A 22,875-nucleotide genomic window follows, 5' to 3' on the forward strand; every position below is an offset into this window, starting at 1 on the left:
AAAGTAGATTTGTTAGTGTAAAACATGGCACATATCACAGAACACAGACAATATTAAAATGTAAAACTAACTGTATATGAAACAGTAATACTATGCTCAGTGCTACATACTATATAAATCATACAGTTGTTGAACAGCTAATCAAATATGTGGGATTGATTAGTACATGGCATAGAGACTAAAGGTTAATGTAAAAACATCCTTGTTATAGATATAAAATCAATAAGTATGTAAATACGCTATGATATCCAATGGCTTGTAATCCTAAAATGATTAATTAGCAAGTTCCATTCGCACAATTTCCACAATCGCTGTCTGATTACAGAGATGTAAACAATCTCCATCTTGCCACTGTGGAAGAGGTGTCCACTGATAATATCCAAACAGGTGGAAATAGAAACTGTAGGCAACTGCTAAATGGAAAAAAAGGAGACAACAACAGTCCTGGAGGTGAAGCCATCTTGTAACAAAACTGGTCTGATGCAGTGTACGGCCTAATGCTGGGTTAGTGCTCAATCAGGTACAGGTTGAGTATCCCATATCCAAAATGCTTGGGACCAGGGGTATTTTGGATAACGGAATATTCCGTATTTTGGAATAATTGCATATCATATTGAAATATCTTGGGAATGGGACCCAAATATACACACAAAATGCATTTATGTGTTATATACACCTTATACACATAGCCTGCAGCTCATTTTATACAATATTTTCAATAATTTTTATGGCTCAAGCAAAGTTTGTGTACATACATGAAATAAATTAGTTTCATTTACACCCTACACACACAGCCTGAAGGTAATTTTAGACCATATTTTAAATAATTTGTGCTTTAGACAAAGTTTGTGTACATTGAACCATCAAAAATCAAAGGTTTTATTATCTCAGTCATGCCAAAATTATTCCGTATTTCGGAATATTTGGATATGGGAGACTCAACCTGTAATAGCTAGGGCAGCCGCTATGACAGGCATGTGGTACAGCCATCTGTAATAGCATTGGCCCAATGTTTCAATTGGAAAATATAGTGACTTGGTGTGTTGCAGAGTCTGACATTGCAATTTGTAAAACTGATCTGTAGTAAAAAAAAATTACCTAATGTGGTTTTTCTGAGGGATATAATAGTCCAAAATGGCCACCCACAGCTTCTTGTGATCACATTAGCAATGGAAATACTTGTTTTAAGATACGTTTGGACAATCACAGAAACAAAAAGAATATAAAATGATTGTTAAAATTCAAAATATGTAATAAAAATGAAAACCTAGTAATACACTATAAAGAGTTGCAAGATGGCGCATATAGTAAACCCGTGAAAGCACATTATATCACTCAAACGTGAAATGTAGTATACAGATCTACTGCTAATGTCAGAAAATAACATTAGTTCATTAACTCACCCACTTCTGATGTCCTCCAAAATACTTCTTAGGGCCTGATTCAGAGATGGAGGCAGCTGCATTGGCTCTTGTGTCTGTTGCCGGAGTCGCGGCTGTGAGTATATGCAGTACTAGTAGCAGCCCTTCCCCGGTGTATAAGTGTGCGTCTGACTCTGCAAGGACTGGGATGCCCACTTTCAGTGTCTCTGCATGCTGTAATACCACCAGTGTTTTCTTTAGATGCCACCATCGCTCGCACCATTAACACTTGCCCCAGCGATATGGCAGGTGCAGTTTCTTCTGACTCTGGCCTCCTCTGACTGCATATGTGCGTTTGGGAACGCATCCACTTGCACTTATAACTGCCAATTAAATGCCCTTGAGACTGACCATTTTTGAGTGCCCATCTAGCCACTGCCCAAGAATGCCCATCGGTTTTCCCCTTTGTGTATGTACTCTGTAACATATATGCACTGTAGGAGATTTTATAAATTTGTGTGCATGCGCAGTTGTAACAAATCGCTCATCGTCATTACGTGCGGCTCAGAATCAGGCCCGTAAAGGACACGAATACTAAAGGCAGGACAGGGAAAAACTCTACAGAGGAAAATGTATTGCTTTGTTTGTCGACATTTTTCTGGAGTCACATCATGAATTACTTACATGAAAAACAGTTGTGTTACCATGTTTCTTTTATATGTCATGAAATGAAAAAGAGGATGTGACTGAATGTGCTTGGGGAGGTGACCAGAGGGATGGGGAGTTGGCCAGGGAGGAGATAGGAGAGGCCAGGAGATGCCGGGGATAAAAGAAGAGGAAGCTACAAGTGAGAATAATTATAAACCTAACATTGATAGGTCCGAACTGCGCTCCCTGCCCTGTGGTGCCCTGTGCCATCGCACATGTTGCACCACCCTAGTTACGACCCTGTTCTCATGTGATGTGCCTCAGTGATATAACTGATTACTAGTGAGCTCAAAATACAAAGAAATCTGGTGCTACACCCCCCGAGTGGAAATCTATAGAAAGTGTGCTGACTGCAGACTCAAATACCAATGTGGGAAAATATCAACCCACAGAAAAGGGCCTAGAACAACAATTAATAACGTATTTCAAGGCGCTGTCAGATTAATAGATTTAATTAAAAAAACCCCCACATATATATCATAAAAATACAGTCAAAATAAAATACAATAAAATGTTGAAATAATAAACCACTTCCCCCAATAGCAGAACTCTGGATCCAGATGCGGGAAGTATATAAATAGTGAATGGAGAAACCGCTCTGTATTCAGCTGCAGTTACTGTGTCTAAGAAAATAGCAACAGAGCCATTGATTTGTGTCCAGCAAAGAGAATTGTGTCCACTGAATAGTTTTAAATTCTTTACTTTAGAGGTGGGCTATTGTCACAAAGCTGGTGTGTATTTCACATAATATTCAAGGCAAGAAAAAACATCTGATGATAAAAAATGTGCTCAGTCCGTCTGTACACAGTGAAAAAAGATTCAATCTCCACCTATTCAAAATAGAGGACATACATGTGCGGAGGTATATAAACACCCTTGCTGGTTTGTATGGCTCACAGTAAGGATCAGACTCAATGCTGCTTTCTCACAGGCAATTTAAATGGAGAAACTTTGCCTAATTGGCTGTCTTCATAATGAAAGAAAGTTTCTCCCTTTTTAATAGTCTTGAGTTTGATCTATGAGATCAGAATTTTAATCTATACAGTGGATACAATTTCTGTTTGCTGTATACAAATCAATGGCTCTTTTGCTATTTTCTTAGACACAGTAACTGCTAACTGCAGCTGAATACAGAGCGGTTTCTCCATTCACTTTTTATATATTTCCCGCATCTGGATCCAGAGTTCTGCTATTGGGGAAGTGGTTTATTATTTCAACATTTTATTGTATTTTATTTAGATTTATTTCTATGGTGTATATATGTGTTTTTTTTTTTTTTATTAAATCTGTTAATCTGACAGCGCCTTGAAATACCTTATTAATTGTTACTAGTGAGCTAACTGTATTTTAAGATGATGGGTCTCAATTATATTAATGGTTACTAGTGAACTAGCTGCCTTCTCATATGATGTACCTCACTGATATCACTGGTTCCTAGTGAGCTAACTGCATTCTGATCTGATGTGTCTCAGTAATATGTTTGTTTCCTAGTGAGCTAACTGCATTCTGATGTGATGTCAGTGATATAACTGGTTACAGTAGTGAACTAGCTGCATTCCGATGTGATGTTCCTCACTGATATCATTGGTTCCTAGTGAGCTAACTGCATTCTCATGTGATGTGTCTCCATGTCAGTGATATAACTGGTTACTAGTGAACTAACTGCATTCTCATGTGATGTGTCTCCATGTCAGTGATATAACTGGTTACTAGTGAACTAGCTGCATTTTCATGTGGTGTGCCTCCCTGATATCACTGGTTCATAGTGAGCTAGCTGCATTCTGGTGTGATGTACCTCAGTGATATAACTGGTTACTAGTGAACTAGCTGCATTCTCATACATTTGGTTCCTTCTGCAGAACGGCCACTTTCACTATGTACAAGTCACAAGTATCAGTGATCGGTGAATAAAAAATGTGTTTATAATAAATTCTTACAGAGTACATTACACTAATACTTGGTATTAATATTTAAATAGAGAGGACCAACCAGCTCTGACAGTTTTATACCTATATTCATTGTGCAACTGCTAAATAAATGTTCTTGTATGAAATGGTCAAATAACATTACAGTTAGTAATATATTCAATTGCACATTATTCAGCAATTTTATTTATCTGTAGTAATCAGGCTCTGGTATTCCCCACTCAGTAACCGAAAGAGGTTATTTGAGTGCTCACATGACAGAGTATTTTATTATTGACCCTAAACAGCATTGAGTGTAAGGTGTTCTCCTATGGCTGTCAGGACCTTGCTGTCTCAGTCTTCTTCAGTCCTGACCGTGTTAATGTAAAGTTGGGCGGCTATACAGTTAAGAAGCTGACCTGTGATATCACAGCCTTTAAGCTTTGTATAAAGCACATTGGAGTATGTCACCATACTGAAATTAGAACAGGACGATGATAGTGTCACTTTAAGGATTTGTGCTTTACATTGCACTAGAAGAGCCAACCATGTTGTGCAGGTATAGCTCTTTCCAGCATTAATGTGTCCACAATTATACACTCAGCATGTGTGTATTGTTGATTTGTACATTTCTGGAAGTACACGATTGAGTAAAGAGAAGACCAGGCTCTGCTTCTGACTTTGTGAAAAAATACCAACTGGCAAATAGACATTCAAGTCTCTCATGTATGATTTGGACAATTAATATACCTATTATTATTATTATTATTATTATTATTATTATTATATATTTTTTTCTTTACTGTCAAGAAATATTAGCAGTAGTTGTATCAGCAGCTGGTTATGGTGTATTTTCCTCTGTTTTGCTTTAGCCTAATGTTTTTTGTAAATGTTTTCTTATGGCTGGAAATTCAAAAATATCCTTTTAATGAAAGAATCGCAAATCTAAAAAGGGTTTTATTGATTATTCTCATTATTACTTTTGTTATGTTATTTATGAATGAACACAGCGTTTTGTATCCATTGAAACATCTTCTCTTCTTCAATTTTACAGCAATTACTAATAACCACTGAGTGATCCTGATTTTCACCTGTCAAATAAATTTTCTGTGTTTCAGCTTCCATCTCAGAGGATGACCAGGGTATTATTCCACGTGCAATGGCTGAAATCTTCAAACTGGTTGATGAGAATGATCTGATAGACTACACTATCCGTGTTTCCTACCTGGAGGTGTATAAGGAGGAGTTCAGAGATCTTCTTGAAGTGCAGACCTCTAGTAAAGACATTCTTATCCGAGAGGATGACAAAGGGAATATTGGTAAAATTTGATGATTCATTGTTTTGGTAGTTGTAATTTGAGGCTTCTGTAAAACATGTAACAACAAAGTGTAAAACTGGTGACATCCTGCCATTAGGCTCAACTATTGAGCAAATGGATATGTGCCCAATTTGGCTCCAAGCTGTGGGGGCAAAATTGAGCAGATGTAGTCTTTCAGTTCTCATGTTGAATAAACCGATCACATGGTGGTGTAAAAATGTAGCATGTCTGAAACTATTACGACCCTATCCTGTCCTCTCTACAACGCTACATTGGCTGCAGCCCTATACAGTAGATTCAGGCACCAATGTAGTCTCTGACCATCCCTGGCACTCCAACAGACCAGTGCTGATTTCCTCCACTACAAATGTATAATTTCTTACTGTACTGCATTCTCTGCTCTCATCACACAGCAAGCCTTTTAGTTTCTAATGTCACAAGCTCCTTTTTTCACTGCTCACAACTTCACTACTTACCAGTAGTATTAGCCTTCTGTCAGGAAATCCCATATTGCCAGATACAAAACCCCACACCCTCATATTTCTCCATTTGCCTACCCGCCCTCAGTTCTTCTCTCTCGTTGCTGTGGATGAGGTCATTGTACTTTTTTCTTCCTCGTCCCTGCTCCTCCATCCCAACTCCTCCGTTCCACATTCTCCAACTCTTGCCTGCACTTAGCTTCCTGTTCATCCTGTCCCTCTCCACTGACACATTCACTTCTGTATCCCGGCATTCTTCATCTTTCCTATATTCAAGAAACTATCTTGGGACCCTTGCGGACTCTCCTACGCCTGTTCTATTTCTCTTCTCCCCTTATCTTTTTGACTACCAGAGTGGCTTGTGTGTAGCTGCTTATCTCGCAGTCTCTTCTCTCTCTCCCTCTTTCTTTCTCTCTCTCCTCAACCTATGCAATTGGCTTCAGCCCTGTACATAAATGTGTCCTCATTCACTATTGCTCCAGTTACACCAATCAGCTCCTTTTGCTTTGCCAGGTCCCATGTAACTTATCTTGCGCCTAATGTCTTTTTCAATCAAATGTGCATCTTAGTCTCTATAAGATGCGACAAAACTGCTTAACGTTGCTGTACTGATTAATCTGATATGTAACACTTGTACATCTGTGTGCGAAGGAGTCTGAATAGGTATAAGTGCTACGATGCAGCATTCACAGCTGCCCATAAAGGACATTGCAGGTCCTTACAAATCTAAAAATAAATACCAGGGGTGCACTCACCAGTCTTCATAGATCACTATTTATGTCATATCATCACATAAGCATAATTCACAGCATCGACGTATCGGTCCTGTGCATGGAGAGTCAAGTCATTATGTGTAAAGTGACACCGCTCCCTTATTAATTAATAATAACACACACTTCTATAGTGTGATAAAACACATAAACAAAGCATTAAAAAATTACACCAGATATCAGCTAGATGTAAAAATATAGCAGAGATAAAACATTTAATATTACCTGTACATCTCATGTAACTGGGCAGCGCATAAATACAATCCCGCCATTGCACTGATCGAGATACTGAACCTGGTGGCGTGCAGTTCAATCAGCGCTTCACTTCCCCTTAATGGAACGCACAAACAGCCGGGTAGTCAAGGCAACCAACGTGCACATCCTGTCACTGGAGCGCACAGCCGCTAGCAATCATTGCTTGTGTTCCATGACCGTGTAACCAGGAAGTGCACAATGTCACTGCGCTCAGAGCGCTGTCAACCCATTGAAAACAGTCACCATATCAAAGTTAAATCCAATACAGTAATGCCTATAGTAAATAAAGCTAGGTAGATAACACATAGAGGATATTAAAATGCCTAATCTTTACAATTGTCATTAGGTGATATGACAACAATTCATATACAAATCACATTTCAATCACTAACTCATTACCTAATCATAGACCATACAGAAATAGCCAAACAGAGGACCACACCAAAAAAGAAAGGAAAAAAGGCAAACTGAAAATTAATGAGAAATTAAAAAGAAAATCCATGTTTTAATAACAGGTGGTGCACCCCTGATGTCCAAAAAGAGTAATTAATTTAAGGAAAATGGCAAAAGTCTGCGAGGGCAAATAGTGTCCAACTTGTTAGTCTATAATGGCTTTCTTACGTAGTAATAATTTTGCCTGGTCTCCACCTCTCCTGAAAGAGGGTACCCAATCAATAGCCATAAATTTCAAAGATGCCAGAGGGTGACTAGCCTCTTAAAAATGTCTGGCTACTGGGTTATCAGAAGATCCACTGGTGATCCACTGGTGAGAGCAGCATGTATAGAGGATCTGTGGTTTTTCCTGATGACACGATATATATGTATGTATGTATGTATACACACACTTACCTTGCAGCAGCTGCGGATTGTAGACGAGGATGGCACTATCATTAGGCCACTCACCCAGTGGCAAAATGCCACGATACATGGGTGGGGGCGTGGGCATATTATGCAATTCTAATGGAATCGCATCATTTTGGCTCCACCTCCTTCCAATTTAGCTGCCAATTGCAGCATTTTGCTGTGAAGGGGCAGGGCTTAATAACATGATGCCCTGTCTCACATCTGTCAGGGGTTTTTTTGGGTACTCAGAAACCCCCCTGCATTCGCTACTGTCATACATCGCGTAAGAAACATTGCTATAATTTGCCCCTCTGTCATGCTGCACATTACTAAAATCCTTTCTCTAATTATCTTCCTCCCTGACTACTGCAGAATCCATCTCTGATCAACCATCTATCCCCACTGCTATCCATCCTAAATGCTGCAGTAAGCCTGATATGCCTCTCTTGCTGATCCACATTTATTTCACATACTCTCTAGACTCCAATGTAAGTTTCTTATCCTCTCTTTCAATGCCCTCACATACTCTCCCCCCCCCCCCCCCCCCCCCCCCATTATACATCTCTAATCTTACTTAGATCTGCCTCTGGCCAGGGGTGGATTTAGGGGTCAGGGCACTCCTAGACGCAAGAGTAATGACTGCCCCCCTCTGCCCAATTGTATTATTTTCATTGCTTGGTTATAGCCCTCATTTGATGATTGGCAATTTCATATAATAAATGTAAAAAAAACCCCCATGAACTGTGACATATTGTTTTATTTTTAATTGTTTAATAAGTATATATTTATATATACTAAGTTGGACAGTTAACAGGGGCAGCCTGTGGATGTCCTACCTGATTATACTCCACTCATGGTTGCATGTGGTACAGTAGAATGGAAATATTTTGTAGTTCCTGGTAAATTTTGGACTGACAGTACTAAAACAATCATCCAAGTGGCGCCCCTAAGCACGTGCCTAATGGGAAATTCAGCATTGACTCTGGTCGGTGCCCTAACTCTTATTACCACCTCTCACTCCAGCCTTTAAGACTTCTCTCATTCTGCTCCTTATTTTAGGAACTCTCTACCCTGTCTGACTAGACTCCTTCCCAATCTTCAATATTTCAAATGATGCTCTCTCAAAACCCAGCTCTTCAAAATAGTACTACTCCTCAATAGTACTATTTGTTACTGTCCCAATCTCTAATCCAAGGTCTACTAGCTCCTAATCTGTCAGCAGTTTTATCTCCCTTTAATCTCTAGGATCTCACAGCCTTTTACTATCCTCTGTCCCGCCACCAGCTCTTGACAAAGCTGCAGTGTTTTCTTTATAGTAGACTTGCAGAATTCTCACTTTAGGATAGGGCGTAAATTTTGCATGGGATGTAGTTATGAGACCGGCAGGCGCGATGAGCCGGTCTCAATACCGACAGGGAAATCCCGACAAGGGACTTAAAATAGGCGAAGAAATACCAACTCCTATCTTAATCCTGCTGCCGGTACGCTGAAGGACGCCAGCCCGAACGAGGTAAGTCTGGGACGCCGTTAACATTAGTTGCGGGGGTAGGGAGGTTAGGTTTAGGGAGCGTAGCGGGGTTAGGGTTAGGTTTTGGAGGGGGAGGTTAGGATTTGGCACCCCTAGGGGGGAGGGTTAGGGTTAGGCACTATCGGGGCGGGTTAGGAGGCGGGGTGGGGAGGGTTAGGGTTAGGCTACAAGAAGGGGAGGAAGGGGGGAGGGTAAGTATACTTACCCAACCCTTGTCGGGATACCAACCATCAGGATGCCGCTGTCTGTATTCTGACAGGAGGCATTCCGACAGCCGGAATTACATACCCATTCCGTTTTGCACCTGTGGAATAAATTACAACATTACAGACAACCCAATCTAAACATTTTCCAGCTAGTATGATTTGAATGCACTTCTCATCGGATTCTCTACATTAAAGTAGATTTTTTTTTGTTGGATATTAATACTGCTAATAAAAATTGAAGGGAATCTTCTTCATTTCCTAAGAAAAATTTTTTTTTACCGCTTTTGTCCCAACAACTTTCACTATATTTATTTTAAGCCTAAAAAAGATTTGAACTCGTGAATTTTTTTATTTTGTTAATTTCTTAGTACCACATTATGATTATTATAATTCTAATATAATGTTGCTGAGATTTTTTTTATTTATTTAAATACCTTCACTCATTTTCAGTGTAATTTTACAGTTTCTGGTACTCAAAATTCTCCAGCTTAAAACCGTTTCAAGTCTTAAGATCCTGAACTGTAGAAAAATGCATTATGGGGACTATAGAGCCTAAAAGCGCAGCCAGCATACACAGGTTGAGTCTCCGATATCCAAAATGCTTGGGACCAGGGGTATTTTGGATAACGGAATATTCCGTATTTTGGAATATTTACATATCATAATGAAATGTCTTGGAAATGGTATTCAAATATACACACAGAATACATTAATGTGTTATATACACCTTATACACACAGCCTGCAGGTAATTTTATACAATATTTTATGCAATAATTTTGTGGCTCAAAGTTTGTGTACATACATGAAATTCAGTTATGTTTCATATACACCCTATACACAGCCTAAAGGTAATTTTATAAAATATTTTTAATAATTTGTGCCTTAGACAAAGTTTGTGTACATTGAACCATCAAAAATCAAAGGTTTCATTATCTCAGTCAAGCCAAAAAAATTCAGTATTTCGGAATATTTGGATATGGGAGACTCAACCTGTAATGCAGTGCAGTTGCTAGTAGAAACAATGACTAGAGCACACCATCCTAAACATCAAATTTTACCTTCTAGTGTATTGATTTTATTGAAACTGTAGAATTATGAACTAACCTCCTTGAATCAGGCAATTTGATATGGCTATTTGCTATACTTTTTGTAACTATTACTGGAAAGGAAAATACATTGTTCAAAGTACATGATAAGTATTATTATATAATTACATTTCTATTGTTGTAGAGCATGTGTTTTGTGGTGCAGAAGTGATACTGCAACAGTATAATAATGTGTAGCCCCAGTTAATTTTTTCACCTGTTTGTCAATAACACTGCTTTTACAATGTATATGTTTGTGAGGCTCCTAAATTGCAGATGTCTTTTTATGTTGTACCTTGCTTTTATTTTATTTCCCTCAGTACTTTGTGGTGTAAAGGAGACTGAAGTGGAAGGACTTGACGAGGTGCTTAGTCTACTGGAAATGGGCAATACTGCTAAGCATACAGGAGCCACTCAAGTCAATACTCATTCTAGCCGCTCACATACAATCTTCACTGTCACCATGGAACAGAGGAGAGGGGTTGGCCGAGTCACCAGACTAACCAATGGGGAAGAAGGTTCAGTCCTTGCTATGGGCCAGCTTCTGTCTTCTAAGTTCCACTTTGTAGACTTAGCTGGTTCTGAGCGAATACTGAAAACGGGAAACACTGGAGAGCGGCTGAAGGAAAGCATTCAGATCAACACTGGACTACTAGCCTTGGGTAATGTCATTAGTGCCCTGGGGGATCCAAAGCGAAAGAGCAGCCATATACCATACAGAGATTCTAAGATCACCAGGTATGTGCACAGGTTCTGGTGAATGCATGTTTTTACTTTACCGGTTCCAGGAGGTTTCTTTTTCAGTCTAAAAACAAGGTGTATGTATTCATGTTAGTTCTTTATAATTCAACAAAACATGTTTGCATCTTTTATTTATTTTGAAACGTTTGTTTGTCACTTGTTTTATATTCAATAAAGTTTAGAGAAGTGCACCAAATAGTATGATACAAGTTCCCACTAACTTTCCCATTTTACTCCAATTCCTGAAATACCAAGTGTGATATTACAATATCTTTTGCACATGTTCTGTCCCATAAGGATTAGCATTACAGTTCACTTGTGTAAACATTTAGGAGTCTATGTACTAATAATCGTGGTACTGCCGCGATTGTGTACCTAACTCGCTGGGGATATTTTAATTTTTAATAAAAATATCCCGGCTATGTAATACAGGGAACTCTCATGGACAACAGTTGCAGTAACCGCTGTCCCCACGAGTTATAATCCCGGCATTTAGGAGAAGTCTTTCACTGAAGGGAGAGACTTCCCTGGAGGAAGCTGACACTGCACATGCGCACAGCGTCAGCTTCTGGGACTGGCCGGGGACTGCGGGGGAGAGAGCAAAAGATCTTTCTCCTGTACTGGGAGCCCTCATTGGCTTATAGTAGTTTACACCATCTGAAGATGGTGTAAACTACCGATGCTAAACTCCATCATCATGGACGCTCGCTATAGCTGTGGGTGGTAATCCACAGCTATGTGAGCGTCCATGAGGACGCTCCAAAAACAGGTAGGAGGGCCCTGATTCAGAGCGAGCGCTCTGAATCAGGCCCTTAGTACATTCAGTAGGTGGGAAAGGATACAAAGATGCTAATCTTTTTGTAACATGAACCAGTTTATCCAGGTTACTCCATGCTTCTTCCATAAGTTCAGTGAGCTGCTCAGACTTAGGAAACTCAGCTTTTTATGGAAACATACTTTTTGGGCAGAATTGGATAAGATAGTGGCTACTCTGGCAGCCTCGAAATCTGTAGGTCTACCATCAACAGCTACATCAAAGTCTAAGCAGTCTTCTTTTCGGTCCTTTCGCCCTTGGAAGAACAAAAGGACAGTCTTCCTCCAGACCGTCTAGTTCTTGCAGGACCACCAAGTAGCAAACTAAGAAGTCCAAGCCAGTCAGATGTCCAGCCTCTAAACTGGAAGACAAACCCTCTGCCTAATGGGGCGGGCCTCCTCCCAGGGTGGGAGACCGACTTCTTCAATTTGTGGACTACTGGCATCAAACAACAACGGACGCCTGGGACTGAGAAATGGTCTCTCAGGAGCATGCGCTCACTTTCTGGAGGCGTCCCCAGAAGTTTTTTCTTTTGTACAACTCCCCCATCAGATTCTATCAAGGCCTTGGCCCTCGAGGAGGCCATTTTCTCGCTGCTGCGGGCAGGGGTGATAATCCCAGTTCCCGTGGTTCAACAAGGAAGGGGTTATTATTCCAATCTATTTTTGGTTCAGAAACCAAATGGGTCTCATCACATTTATTCTAAATCTAAAAACCCTCAACAAGTTTATCTGTGTACCCAAGTTCCGTATGGAGACTCTTCGGTCAATTATTTTGACAAATGAACCTGGGGATTTTATGGCTTCCCTGGACATTCAGGGTGCGTATCTGCATGTGCCTATTACGCCATCCCACCAACAATTTCTACAGTTTGCTGCTGCACTGCCCTTTGGTCTATCAACGGCCCCTCGGGTCTTCATCAAAATAATGACGGTTGTGACGGCCTACCTCAGGCGTCAGGGAATCAGAATACTCCCATACCTGGACAACCTGATATTGGTGCAGTCTTTAGCTGTTCTACAACACCATCTCCAACTGACCATTGCCTGCCTACAGATGCACGGCTGGATCATCAATTGGAAGAAATCCTTTTTCTCCAGTACAGTGGATGGTACATCTGGGAGCACTTCTGGATTATCAGGTGTTTCTGCCAGAGGACAAGATTTCAGCCCTATTATTGTGAATGCGCAAATTGCTCCGCAAGCGAAGGGTATCCATTCTATCAACGATTTAGGTCCTGGGGTCAATGGTATCCACCTTCAAACATGGTGGAATATGCTCAGTTCCACGCCAGGCCTCTGCAACAATTGATTCTCTCCTGGTGGAATGGGCAGTATCATCTAATACGGTCCCAGAGGATCCTTCTCACTCTTAAGGTTTGGCTCTCTCGTGGTGGCTATAAAAGGCTCATCTGGACAATTGTCGCCTATTCTGGATTCTAAATGGGTGCTCCTCACCACGGATGCCAGTCATCGCGTGTAGGGGGCGGTGACAGGTCATCATACCTTTTCAGGGAACATGGACAAATCGGAAAATCACCTGCCCATAAACATTCTGAAGCTTTGCACAGTATACAAAGCACTAATCCTGCCACAGGACCTACTCCAAGGCAGCCTGGTCCAGATCAAGTCCGACAACGCGACCACAGTAGCCTATCTCGATCATCAGGGAGTCTCTGATTTGGCAGCGCTCTCGTCGCTCCCCCTTTTTGATTTTTCACCAGGATAGAGCTGTTCTCCGTACACAACTGGGTTACCTTCCTAAGGTAGTGACACCCAAGGAGTCTGCTTGCACATAGCCACCGCACTCCTGACTTCACACTTACGGGAGGTATCTTTTCTTACTCCCTCTGCAATGCTGGAGTAGTAACAGAGGGGAGATACAGTCAGGTGCGGGGACAGCAGAAGCCCTCTGTTGTTTCCCTGGGGTTAACTCTCTCATCCCTTGCTCGATATACTTAGACAAGGGAAAGCAGAAGTAGTGTAATATACCTTTTTCCCTGGGCTTTCCTCAATTCTGTGACACACTTACAAAGGTCTATAGCCACTGCCTGCATACTAAGTGGATATAATTACTTTCAGTTTCACAGACCTTCTTTATCTTAGCGACATATGAATAGTCCTGTAGACATACACAGGAGAAATATCTATTACTTCAGTCTAACAGCAATTAAGGTTTTCTTTTTTATTTGTGAATGAATTTGAGCATTTTTGTATCAAGATCACACAGGTCATTACCTTTCACACTGTGTGAGCTAATCGTTTATGTTGTTATATGTCACACTATGCTGTGTTGCTATTCTGAAGTGTATCAAAACAGAATTTAACACTCTGTTGTTTCTTTATGGTATGACCAGTACATCCATACAGACATTCACTTATTTATTATCTCTGTTATAAATTATGTGCAAAATGTTAAGAAATTAGACTTCTTAGAGAGTGAGGTTTCAGGTCTGATATCGATTGGACAGATGAGGGTATCTAATCCACTTCCCTATTAATGAACCAACTTAATGGTAATTTATGAGTGGTAATAGGGAATCTACTTAGAGGTAGATTCCCTATTACCTAGGTGTATATGTATGTTGTGTACAGGTACTGACCAGTTTTATTTTTGCTACATGGAATGCTATTGTTATATATTTAATCCTTTTTCATCTTTTCAAATATTGCATTGTGTCTATATATACCTATACATCATAGAGGGACTATGGGAAGCACCAGAGGTATTGTTGTGTATTGATCTATTGTTTTAGGGAAGGTGAGCCCCTAATTTTTTCCTCGCAGGCAGCATCCCAAACGCTACCTTCATACTTTTCTTTTCTGTAAATCTACTTAGAGGAACAAATATGCGCCGCAATAATTATGCATTTAAATAACTTATAGTGATGTGTATATGTATGTGTGTATATATGTATTGTGACACAGTTAGGTTAGGAGGTCCCTCTCCTGGGTAGAGGACTCCTTCCTTTCACACACAGCAGCTGGGAAACAGTACGCCAGACTGGATGCAAGTACAAGCTGGTCGGCGCCAGCCTTTATTGTGCAATGTCAGAAATAACACAAAGAAAACATAAACGTAAATCCTAGCCCTGTCGGGGCACTAACTTCACAGGTAGTTCCCTCACTACCAGAACCTGGCAGGGCCTAATGCCCTCACCAGCAACAAAAGCACAGCACAACACTTACAGTTAGGTTTTCAAGTGTCTCTGAGCAAACTCCCTGTCTGCTCTCCCAGGTGAGACAATCAGCCCTAAACAACCTAGGCTTATATTGGCCACTCGCAGGTGGAAAATTAACAAGCCTGTTACCAGGCTGCGAGAACCAAAACCTGGAGTGGCCGTGGGTGGAGCCCTCCCTCTCCTCTCACCCACAACCCCCAGGTCCCAAACCGGCTTTTCAAAAAGCCGAAACTCAAGCCTGCTACACTGCAGACTTTATCCTGGGGGTTTAAAACACATAATGACAGGAATCTGGGACAAATGTACCTGCCACAGACCACTTTACCAGTGATCCTATCACATATCCCCCCCCTTTGTTTCGACCTGTGGGAAGGAACAACTGAAGCCCCCAAACAATGAACGCGTGACAACGCGTCTGCTTTAGACAACAGGCCCCCTGGCCTGTGTTCCACTGAAAATTTAAAAGTTTGTAACGCCCACTTTATGGCCAACGCCTCCTTCTCCACTGTGGCACCGGGTAGGCATCGAATTTTGAAACACTGTTCAACTTTCGGAAGTCATTGCAGACACGCACACTCCCGTCGGGCTTTGGAATCAACACAATGGGACTTGACCATTCACTATGTGATACTTCAATAACCCCTAACTCTAGCATATTTTTAATTTCATTCGACACCGATGCTCTTGGTGCTTCTGGTAACCTATAGGGCTTTAGATTAACTTTAACCCCTGGGTCAGTGATGATGTCATGTTTAACGACCAAGGTTTTCCCAGGTACGTCAGAGAACAGCACCCTATTTCTAACCAGAAACTCCTTGACCTCTCGTTGTTGAATTGCCGACAGGGTTTTTGCCACTGTCACTTCGGGAACTAAGGGCCCTGGACTTACTGGAGGGGCTCGGAGGGCCGACAGTACCGTTCTATCTTTCCAGGGCTTTAACAGATTTATATGGTATATCTGTTCCGGCTTTCTTTTCCCCGGCTGGTAAACTTTGTAATTGACCTGTCCCACTCTTTCAAAGATTTCAAAGGGCCCTTGCCATTTAGCCAAAAGTTTATTTTCCACAGTGGGAACCAACACTAAAACTCTGTCCCCAGGAGCAAAGCTGCGTAACCGAGCAATTGCGGTTGTATACCCTCTGCTGTGCCTGTTGAGCCTGTTTCAGGTGCTCTCTCACTATCGGCACCTCTATAATAGGCAATGGAACTAGTGGACCCTTAAAATGTGGTCTGGGAGCATGATACTGACATTCAGGGCAGGATGCGCAAAAGTCAGATACCTCTTTATGAAGCCCGGGCCAGAAAACCCCCTGCATTATTCGCTCAGTGGTTTTCTCTACCCCTAGATGGCCTGCCTTTATATGACCATGGGCCAGATCCAACACTGTTCTTCTGTAGGCTTTGGGAACTATTAGTTGTTCCACAATATCTTCCCCCTTCTTAGTCACCTGATATAACAAATCCTGACACATTACCATGTGGGGATAGGACAAAGGACTATCAGGGTCTACGGGTTTACCATCAACTACTTTTACATTCTCCCTGGCTTTTACCAAAGTAGGGTCATTCAACTGCTCCACGGCGAAGACCTCTCTTCTGACCTCTAAATCAGGCAGACTATCAACTGGCCCAACAACACTTCCCACCTCAATGGGGAGGCACATCAGTTGGCGGGCCACCGTCACGCTCCGCATTCTCTAGTTCGCCAATCATAGTAGAAAAAGGGAATAACTCTGACTCAGAAGAAACTCCCTCCTCCACTATATCGACAACCTTCTCAAGTGGACCGGGGTTGTTCACTTCTGGAACAAAACGGCTTTCCCACAATTTCCAGAAGTGAGCAGTCTCTCCCCAATATTGCATCGTACATCAGACCAGGCACCAAACCCACAGAAACTATAGCAGAGCCACATGGTGTCTCGATGTTCACCTCGGCAATAACATAATATCGATTATCCCCATGTATGCAGGTCACATCAACAGTTTTCCCCTTATGCCTCAAGGGGTTCACCAGCTCAGCTTTTATAAGTGTCACCAAGCTACCAGAGTCTAACAGTGCCTCTACTTGGTTGCCATCTACAGTGAGTACACACATGTGCTTATCAGTCTCAGCCTGCCGGTCAGCCGTACACGCTGTCTGTGCAAAGAAAGACCCCCTGCGGTAGACATGAGCAGTATCACATTGCATAGGTTCAGTTGTAAGTGAACAATTAGCGGAAATATGGCCGAAGTCACCACACCGGAAACACTGAATCATATTAATGTCTCGTCGTTTACGGGGCAAGAACCTTCCTGGCCTGGCAGGCCTGTCTCCAGGTTCTACACCCTCAGTCTTAGGTACATCACACCGCCCAGCACCCTTCTCCCCTGGAACAGTCTTACCAGTGTCTGTGGGAGTTCGCCGGTGCGCCATCGGGGCTTGGTGGGGCATACTCCTCAGCCGCCACGTACCTCTCCACTAGCTCGACCAACTGGTCCGCGGTCTTAGGGTCTGCATGGCTCACCCACTTGCGCAGAGTCGAGGGTAATGATCGCAGGTACCGGTCCATCAAGACCCTTTCCACAATCTGTGGTCCCGTCAGCGTCTCGGCCTGTAGCCATTTTGAGGACAGATGGACGAGGTCATGCATCTGTGAACATGGAGGCTTGTCCATATGGAACTCCCAGCGGTGGACCCGTTGGGCACGAACAAAGGTGGTGACTCCCAAGCGAGTTAGGATCTCCTGTTTTAGTTTTTTATAGTCCTTGGCATCAGCCAGGCATAAGTCGAAATATGCTTTTTGTGGCTCCCCAGACAAAAAAAGGTGCCACCAGACTTGCCCACTGCTCCTGGGGCCAACTCTCCCTTTCGGCCGTTCTTTCAAATGCGGCGAGATAGGCCTCCACATCATCGCCCGAAGTCATCTTTTGGAGGAAGTGACTGGCTCGTACGGAGTGAGTGGTGGTGGGAGGACCAGTATTAACATCTCTGGGCCCGGCGACCAGGTGCTGTACCACCTCTTATGGCTTGGCTGTTTTCCGCGATGGCGACCTGTTGTTGCCTCTGGGCTGTCTCCAAGGCCAACAGTTGCACCCTGGTGGATTCCTGCTGAGCCCTGGTAGATTCCTGCTGAGCTGCTGTAGCTTCCTGCTGAGCCCTGGTAGATTCCTGCTGAAGTTGGTTCGTCTCCTGCTGAAGTTTGTTCGTCTCCTGCTGAGCTCCTGTAGCTTGGAGCAAGGCCTTAATAATTTCCTCCATTTTGTTCTGGGGTGTAGGTTGGAAGCTGAACCATGCCTCTCTGAGCATTGGCTGACGCCTCCTCTATGGGACTTCAAGGACACAGTGTTATTTCCACACTCACAAATTGGGTGTCTGTCCCTTTAATTTTTAAACGGAACGTTTTCCTCTCGCTGCAACTTCAGTGTGTGTGTGTGCCCGCATTCTCCACCATATTGTGACACAGTTAGGTTAGGAGGTCCCTCTCCTGGGTAGAGGACTCCTTCCTTTCACACACAGCAGCTGGGAAACAGTACGCCAGACTGGATGCAAGTACAAGCTGGTCAGCGCCAGTCTTTATTGTGCAATGTCAGAAATAACACAAAGAAAACATAAACGTAAATCCTAGCCCTGTCGGGGCACTAACTTCACAGGTAGTTCCCTCACTACCAGAACCTGGCAGGGCCTAATGCCCTCACCAGCAACAAAAGCACAGCACAACACTTACAGTTAGGTTTTCAAGTGTCTCTGAGCAAACTCCCTGTCTGCTCTCCCAGGTGAGACAATCAGCCCTAAACAAACTAGGCTTATATTGGCCACTCTCAGGTGGAAAACTAACAAGCCTGTTACCAGGCTGCGAGAACCAAAACCTGGAGTGGCCGTGGGTGGAGCCGTCCCTCTCCTCTCACCCACAACCCCCAGGTCCCAAACCGGCTTTTCAAAAAGCCGAAACTCAAGCCTGCTACACTGCAGACTTTCTCCTGGGGGTTTAAAACACACAATAACAGGAATCTGGGACAAATGTACCTGCCACAGACCACTTTACCAGTGATCCTATCACAGTATATATATGTGTGTGTGTGTGTGTATATATAATATATAAATATATATATTTTTTTCTACTTCAGGGTCCATAGGGGGTCCACAGGGTTGACCTTGGGGTATAGCTGGATCTGGATCCACGGGCACCACGCAGTTAAAGCTTTGCTGCTCCCAGGATGCACTTGGGTCCGTCCTCCTCTATACCCCGCCCCCGAGCCACAGCACCTCAGTTTTAGCTGGTGCCCGGCCGGAGTCAGGTCACCCTGGAGCAGTGGGGCTGCTTAAGCAGCCCCTAAGCTTTATTTTAATTTTTTTTAAAGAAGATTTTATTATTTTATTTTTTTATTATCTTCAGAGCGGCAGCATAAGACTGTCCATCTGGACGTCCATGCTGCCGCTCCAACAAGCCCCGCTGGTGCTGCGACTCCGGTACTGATCCGGGGATCGCAGCGGGACCCCGGAGTCAGTGCTAGCGTGGCTCCGGGACCTCCCACAGACTGCTGCCGGACTCAAGGGGCCAGGTAAGCCGCGTGCAGCGCTATCAGCGCTGCGCGCGGGGGAAGTTATGCAGTCTTTATGCCGCCGGTCTCTGGGGACAGACCGGCGGCGCTAGTAGCGGCGGTGGGCTCCCCCCTCTGTGGATTACCCTGCGTGTCTGCTGGACCACCAGGGTGTAAGGCCGGCAGGGAACGGCGACCCTGGGGTTCCATACTAGCAGGCGAGGCAGCCTTCCCTGCTTGAGCGGCTCCTCCCCTCAGCCCAGCGCGCCTTCTCTCAAACGTGCTGGCGTTGCTGGGCTGTGCTCTCTCGGCCACTCCTCCTCAGAGCTCTCCGGCGGCCATCTTCCCAGGCAGCAACGCAGAGCTCCCAGGCAGGCTTCCAGTGGACCGGTCCCCCTGCGTACCTCTCCCCTGATCAGGACAGTGTTCGCAGCGCTATAGCCCTCCCAGACACTGAATCTGGGAGGTTGATTGTAGCTGAAGGTGCAGTGAGTATATCTTCCTGCATGGTATGTGACTATTGCTAGTGCTGCTGTCTGTGCTTTTTCTACTAACTGTCAGCGTTTTACCTATCCGTTTTCCTTCTCCTACGGCAGGTGCGTGGGGGAGGGGTGTTCTTTCTGTGTACCTCACTTATATAGATCTACGTATTTGTGAGGTCCGTCACATACTGCGGTGTGCTACTCAGTACCAGATTGTGGGCTGTTTGTGTTGCATACTTGGGAGTGCGTGGGTGTTATACGCCTTACCTCGTTTCGGTGAGACACTTTTATTGCAAAAAAAGTTTGTGTCATGTCTGATGAGGAGAATGAGCGCTCCGTGGCTCCTGTGTTGGTTTCCTGCCGACGCTGTTCGGCAGTAGTTGACGGGGCGGATTTGTCTCAGGACGGTCTGTGTGAGCGGTGCCAGTTGGTATCTGGACCTTCTAAACCCCCGGTGGTGCAGGATCCTCCGTGGGCGATGTTTACGCAAGTGCTGGCGTCGATCGCGGACCGACTTGCGGTCCCAACTGCGGCCCCTTCTATGGCGTTGCCCCAGCCTACCATCCCCCGTTCCCCGGGTGAGACGCGTCTGGTACAGTCTCCTCCCGGGTCTCAGACTGTGGGTCCTTATGCGGGTTTGCCGGTCTACGTGCAATCCCCCACGGTGCCGCAGCAGTCGATGGTACCTTTTCAGGGCTATCCTCAGGCAGTACCCCCGCCTTGGGTGGACGTCCTCTCCAGCTCTGTTCAGAGCCTGGTGGCTTCGTCATCGGCTTTTCAATCTATGTTGCACAGTGATTTGCCCCCTCTGGCGTCCAAGCGTTCCGTTCCAGCTTCACTGGCGGCTCAATTCACGGACACGGACGTGTCTTCGGATGACGGGAAGATCCATGAAGACTCTGACTCGGATGCCGGGGCCCAGGAGGTGGAGGCTAAGTCTTCCATTAATGTGCCGGCATTGATTAGGGCGGTGCGGGCCATCCTTCACATTGAGGAGGATGTGCCGGCCCCCAGGTCAAAGTACCCAAATTTTAAAAAGGCCAAAGTAGCTTCGACGGTTTTTCCCCTGTCCGATCAGTTGACGGATCATATGGCAGGGGCCTGGCAGTTGCCCAGCAAGAGGTTCCAACCGCAGAAGTGGTTGGCTTCGAACTATCCGTTTCCGGAGGCTCATTGCAGGATGTGGGAAACTCCTCCCGCGGTGGATTCCCATGTTACCCGCTTAATTAAAAGCGCTACGCTGCCTTTGCCGTCGATCTTGTCCCTGATAGATCCCACGGACAGGAAGGTGGAGACTTGTTTGAAGTCTATCTACTCTCTCTCGGGGGCGGTGGCCCGTCCATTCATGGCCATCTCTTGGGTGGCGAGGGCCATCGAGAGCTGGGCTAATGCTTTGGAGGATACCTTTCCGGAAGATGCTCCGGAGATCCAGAGAGCTTTGATAGGTCAAATGAGGGATGTGGCTTCCTACATTGGGGAAGCATCGTTAGATGCAAGCCTGCTGACCTCTCGGGTGTCGGCGCTTCGGTCCTTGTGGCTGAGGTCTTGGAGAGCTGACGCTGACTCCAAAAAGGGGCTGGAGGCCTTACCTTTTAATGGGGAGTTGCTTTTTGGTCCAGACTTGGACAAAATTGTGGACACACTAAATCAGCCTTCCTCCCTTCGGCTTCTGCACCTACCAAGGTTCGGAGCTCTGCTTTTCGGTCCTTTCGGGTTCAGGGCAAGGCCAAAGGTCAGTCCTTCCCGAGGCAGTCGACGACCAAGGCCAATTCTAAGCCCAAGAAACACGCCTGGAGTGCCAGGCGCCCTTCTTCCAAGCAGGAAGATAAACCTTCTGCCTGATGGGATGGGCCTCCCTCTGGGGGACCCCAGAGTGGGAGGCCGACTTCTTCTATTTGCCCAGTGCTGGCACAATACCACCACGGATGCCTGGGTTCGAGAAGTGGTCTCCCAGGAGTACGCCCTGTCTTTTCGGCACAGACCGCCCCACCAGTTTTTCTGCACGAGTCCTTCTCAGGATACGACCAAGACTTTACAGATTCAGGAAGCTATAGAGTCCTTGCTGACAGCAGGGGTCATTGTTCCCGTTCCTCAATTACGAGGGACGGGGTACTATTCTTCTCTGTTTCTGGTGCGGAAACCCAATGGTTCTCATCGCCCTATCCTCAACTTGAAGTCTCTGAACAAATTCCTCAGAGTTCCCAAGTTCAGGATGGAAACGTTACGTTCCATCATTCTGGCGATGGAACCGGGGGATTACATGGTGTCCTTGGATATCCAGGACGCCTACCTCCATGTTCCGATAGCACCTTCGCACCAGTGGTATCTGAGGTTCGCTATCCTTCAACACCATTATCAGTTCCGGGCGCTACCCTTTGGTCTCTCCACGGCACCGTGGGTGTTCACGAAGATTATGGCGGTCATGGCCGCACATCTTCGGAACCAGAATGTACGGCTGATGCCGTATCTGGACGACCTCCTATTGCTGGCGAGCTCCCCGGAGGTACTGCTTCAACATCTCCACCTGACGATCGCTTGCCTGCAAGCGCACGGGTGGCTGATAAATTGGAAAAAGTCCTCCCTGATTCCATCTCAGCGGATGGTTCATTTGGGAGCCCTGCTGGATTCTCGTCATCCTTGCTTGGGCGGAGTGTCACATTCCAGCGATCTCGGCAGTCT

At 44.5% G+C, this 22,875-nt stretch overlaps 1 protein-coding gene across 3 annotated transcripts in view; it reads left to right on the plus strand.

The window, feature by feature from the left end:
* Window positions 1-22,875, plus strand: part of KIF7 (kinesin family member 7) — a 96,563-nt gene that overhangs the window by 9,582 nt on the left and 64,106 nt on the right. For all 3 annotated transcript variants that reach the window (XM_088472954.1, XM_088472956.1, XM_088472955.1), the window contains 2 exons: window positions 5,092-5,292; window positions 10,781-11,198. In XM_088472954.1, coding sequence (XP_088329080.1) covers window positions 5,092-5,292; window positions 10,781-11,198 — 619 coding nt within the window. The remainder of the gene's footprint in view (window positions 1-5,091; window positions 5,293-10,780; window positions 11,199-22,875) is intronic.

The sequence above is a fragment of the Taudactylus pleione genome, unplaced genomic scaffold (genome assembly GCF_031769625.1).
Source record: "Taudactylus pleione unplaced genomic scaffold, aTauple2 ptg000129l, whole genome shotgun sequence".
NCBI classification, from domain to species: Eukaryota; Metazoa; Chordata; class Amphibia; order Anura; family Myobatrachidae; genus Taudactylus; species Taudactylus pleione.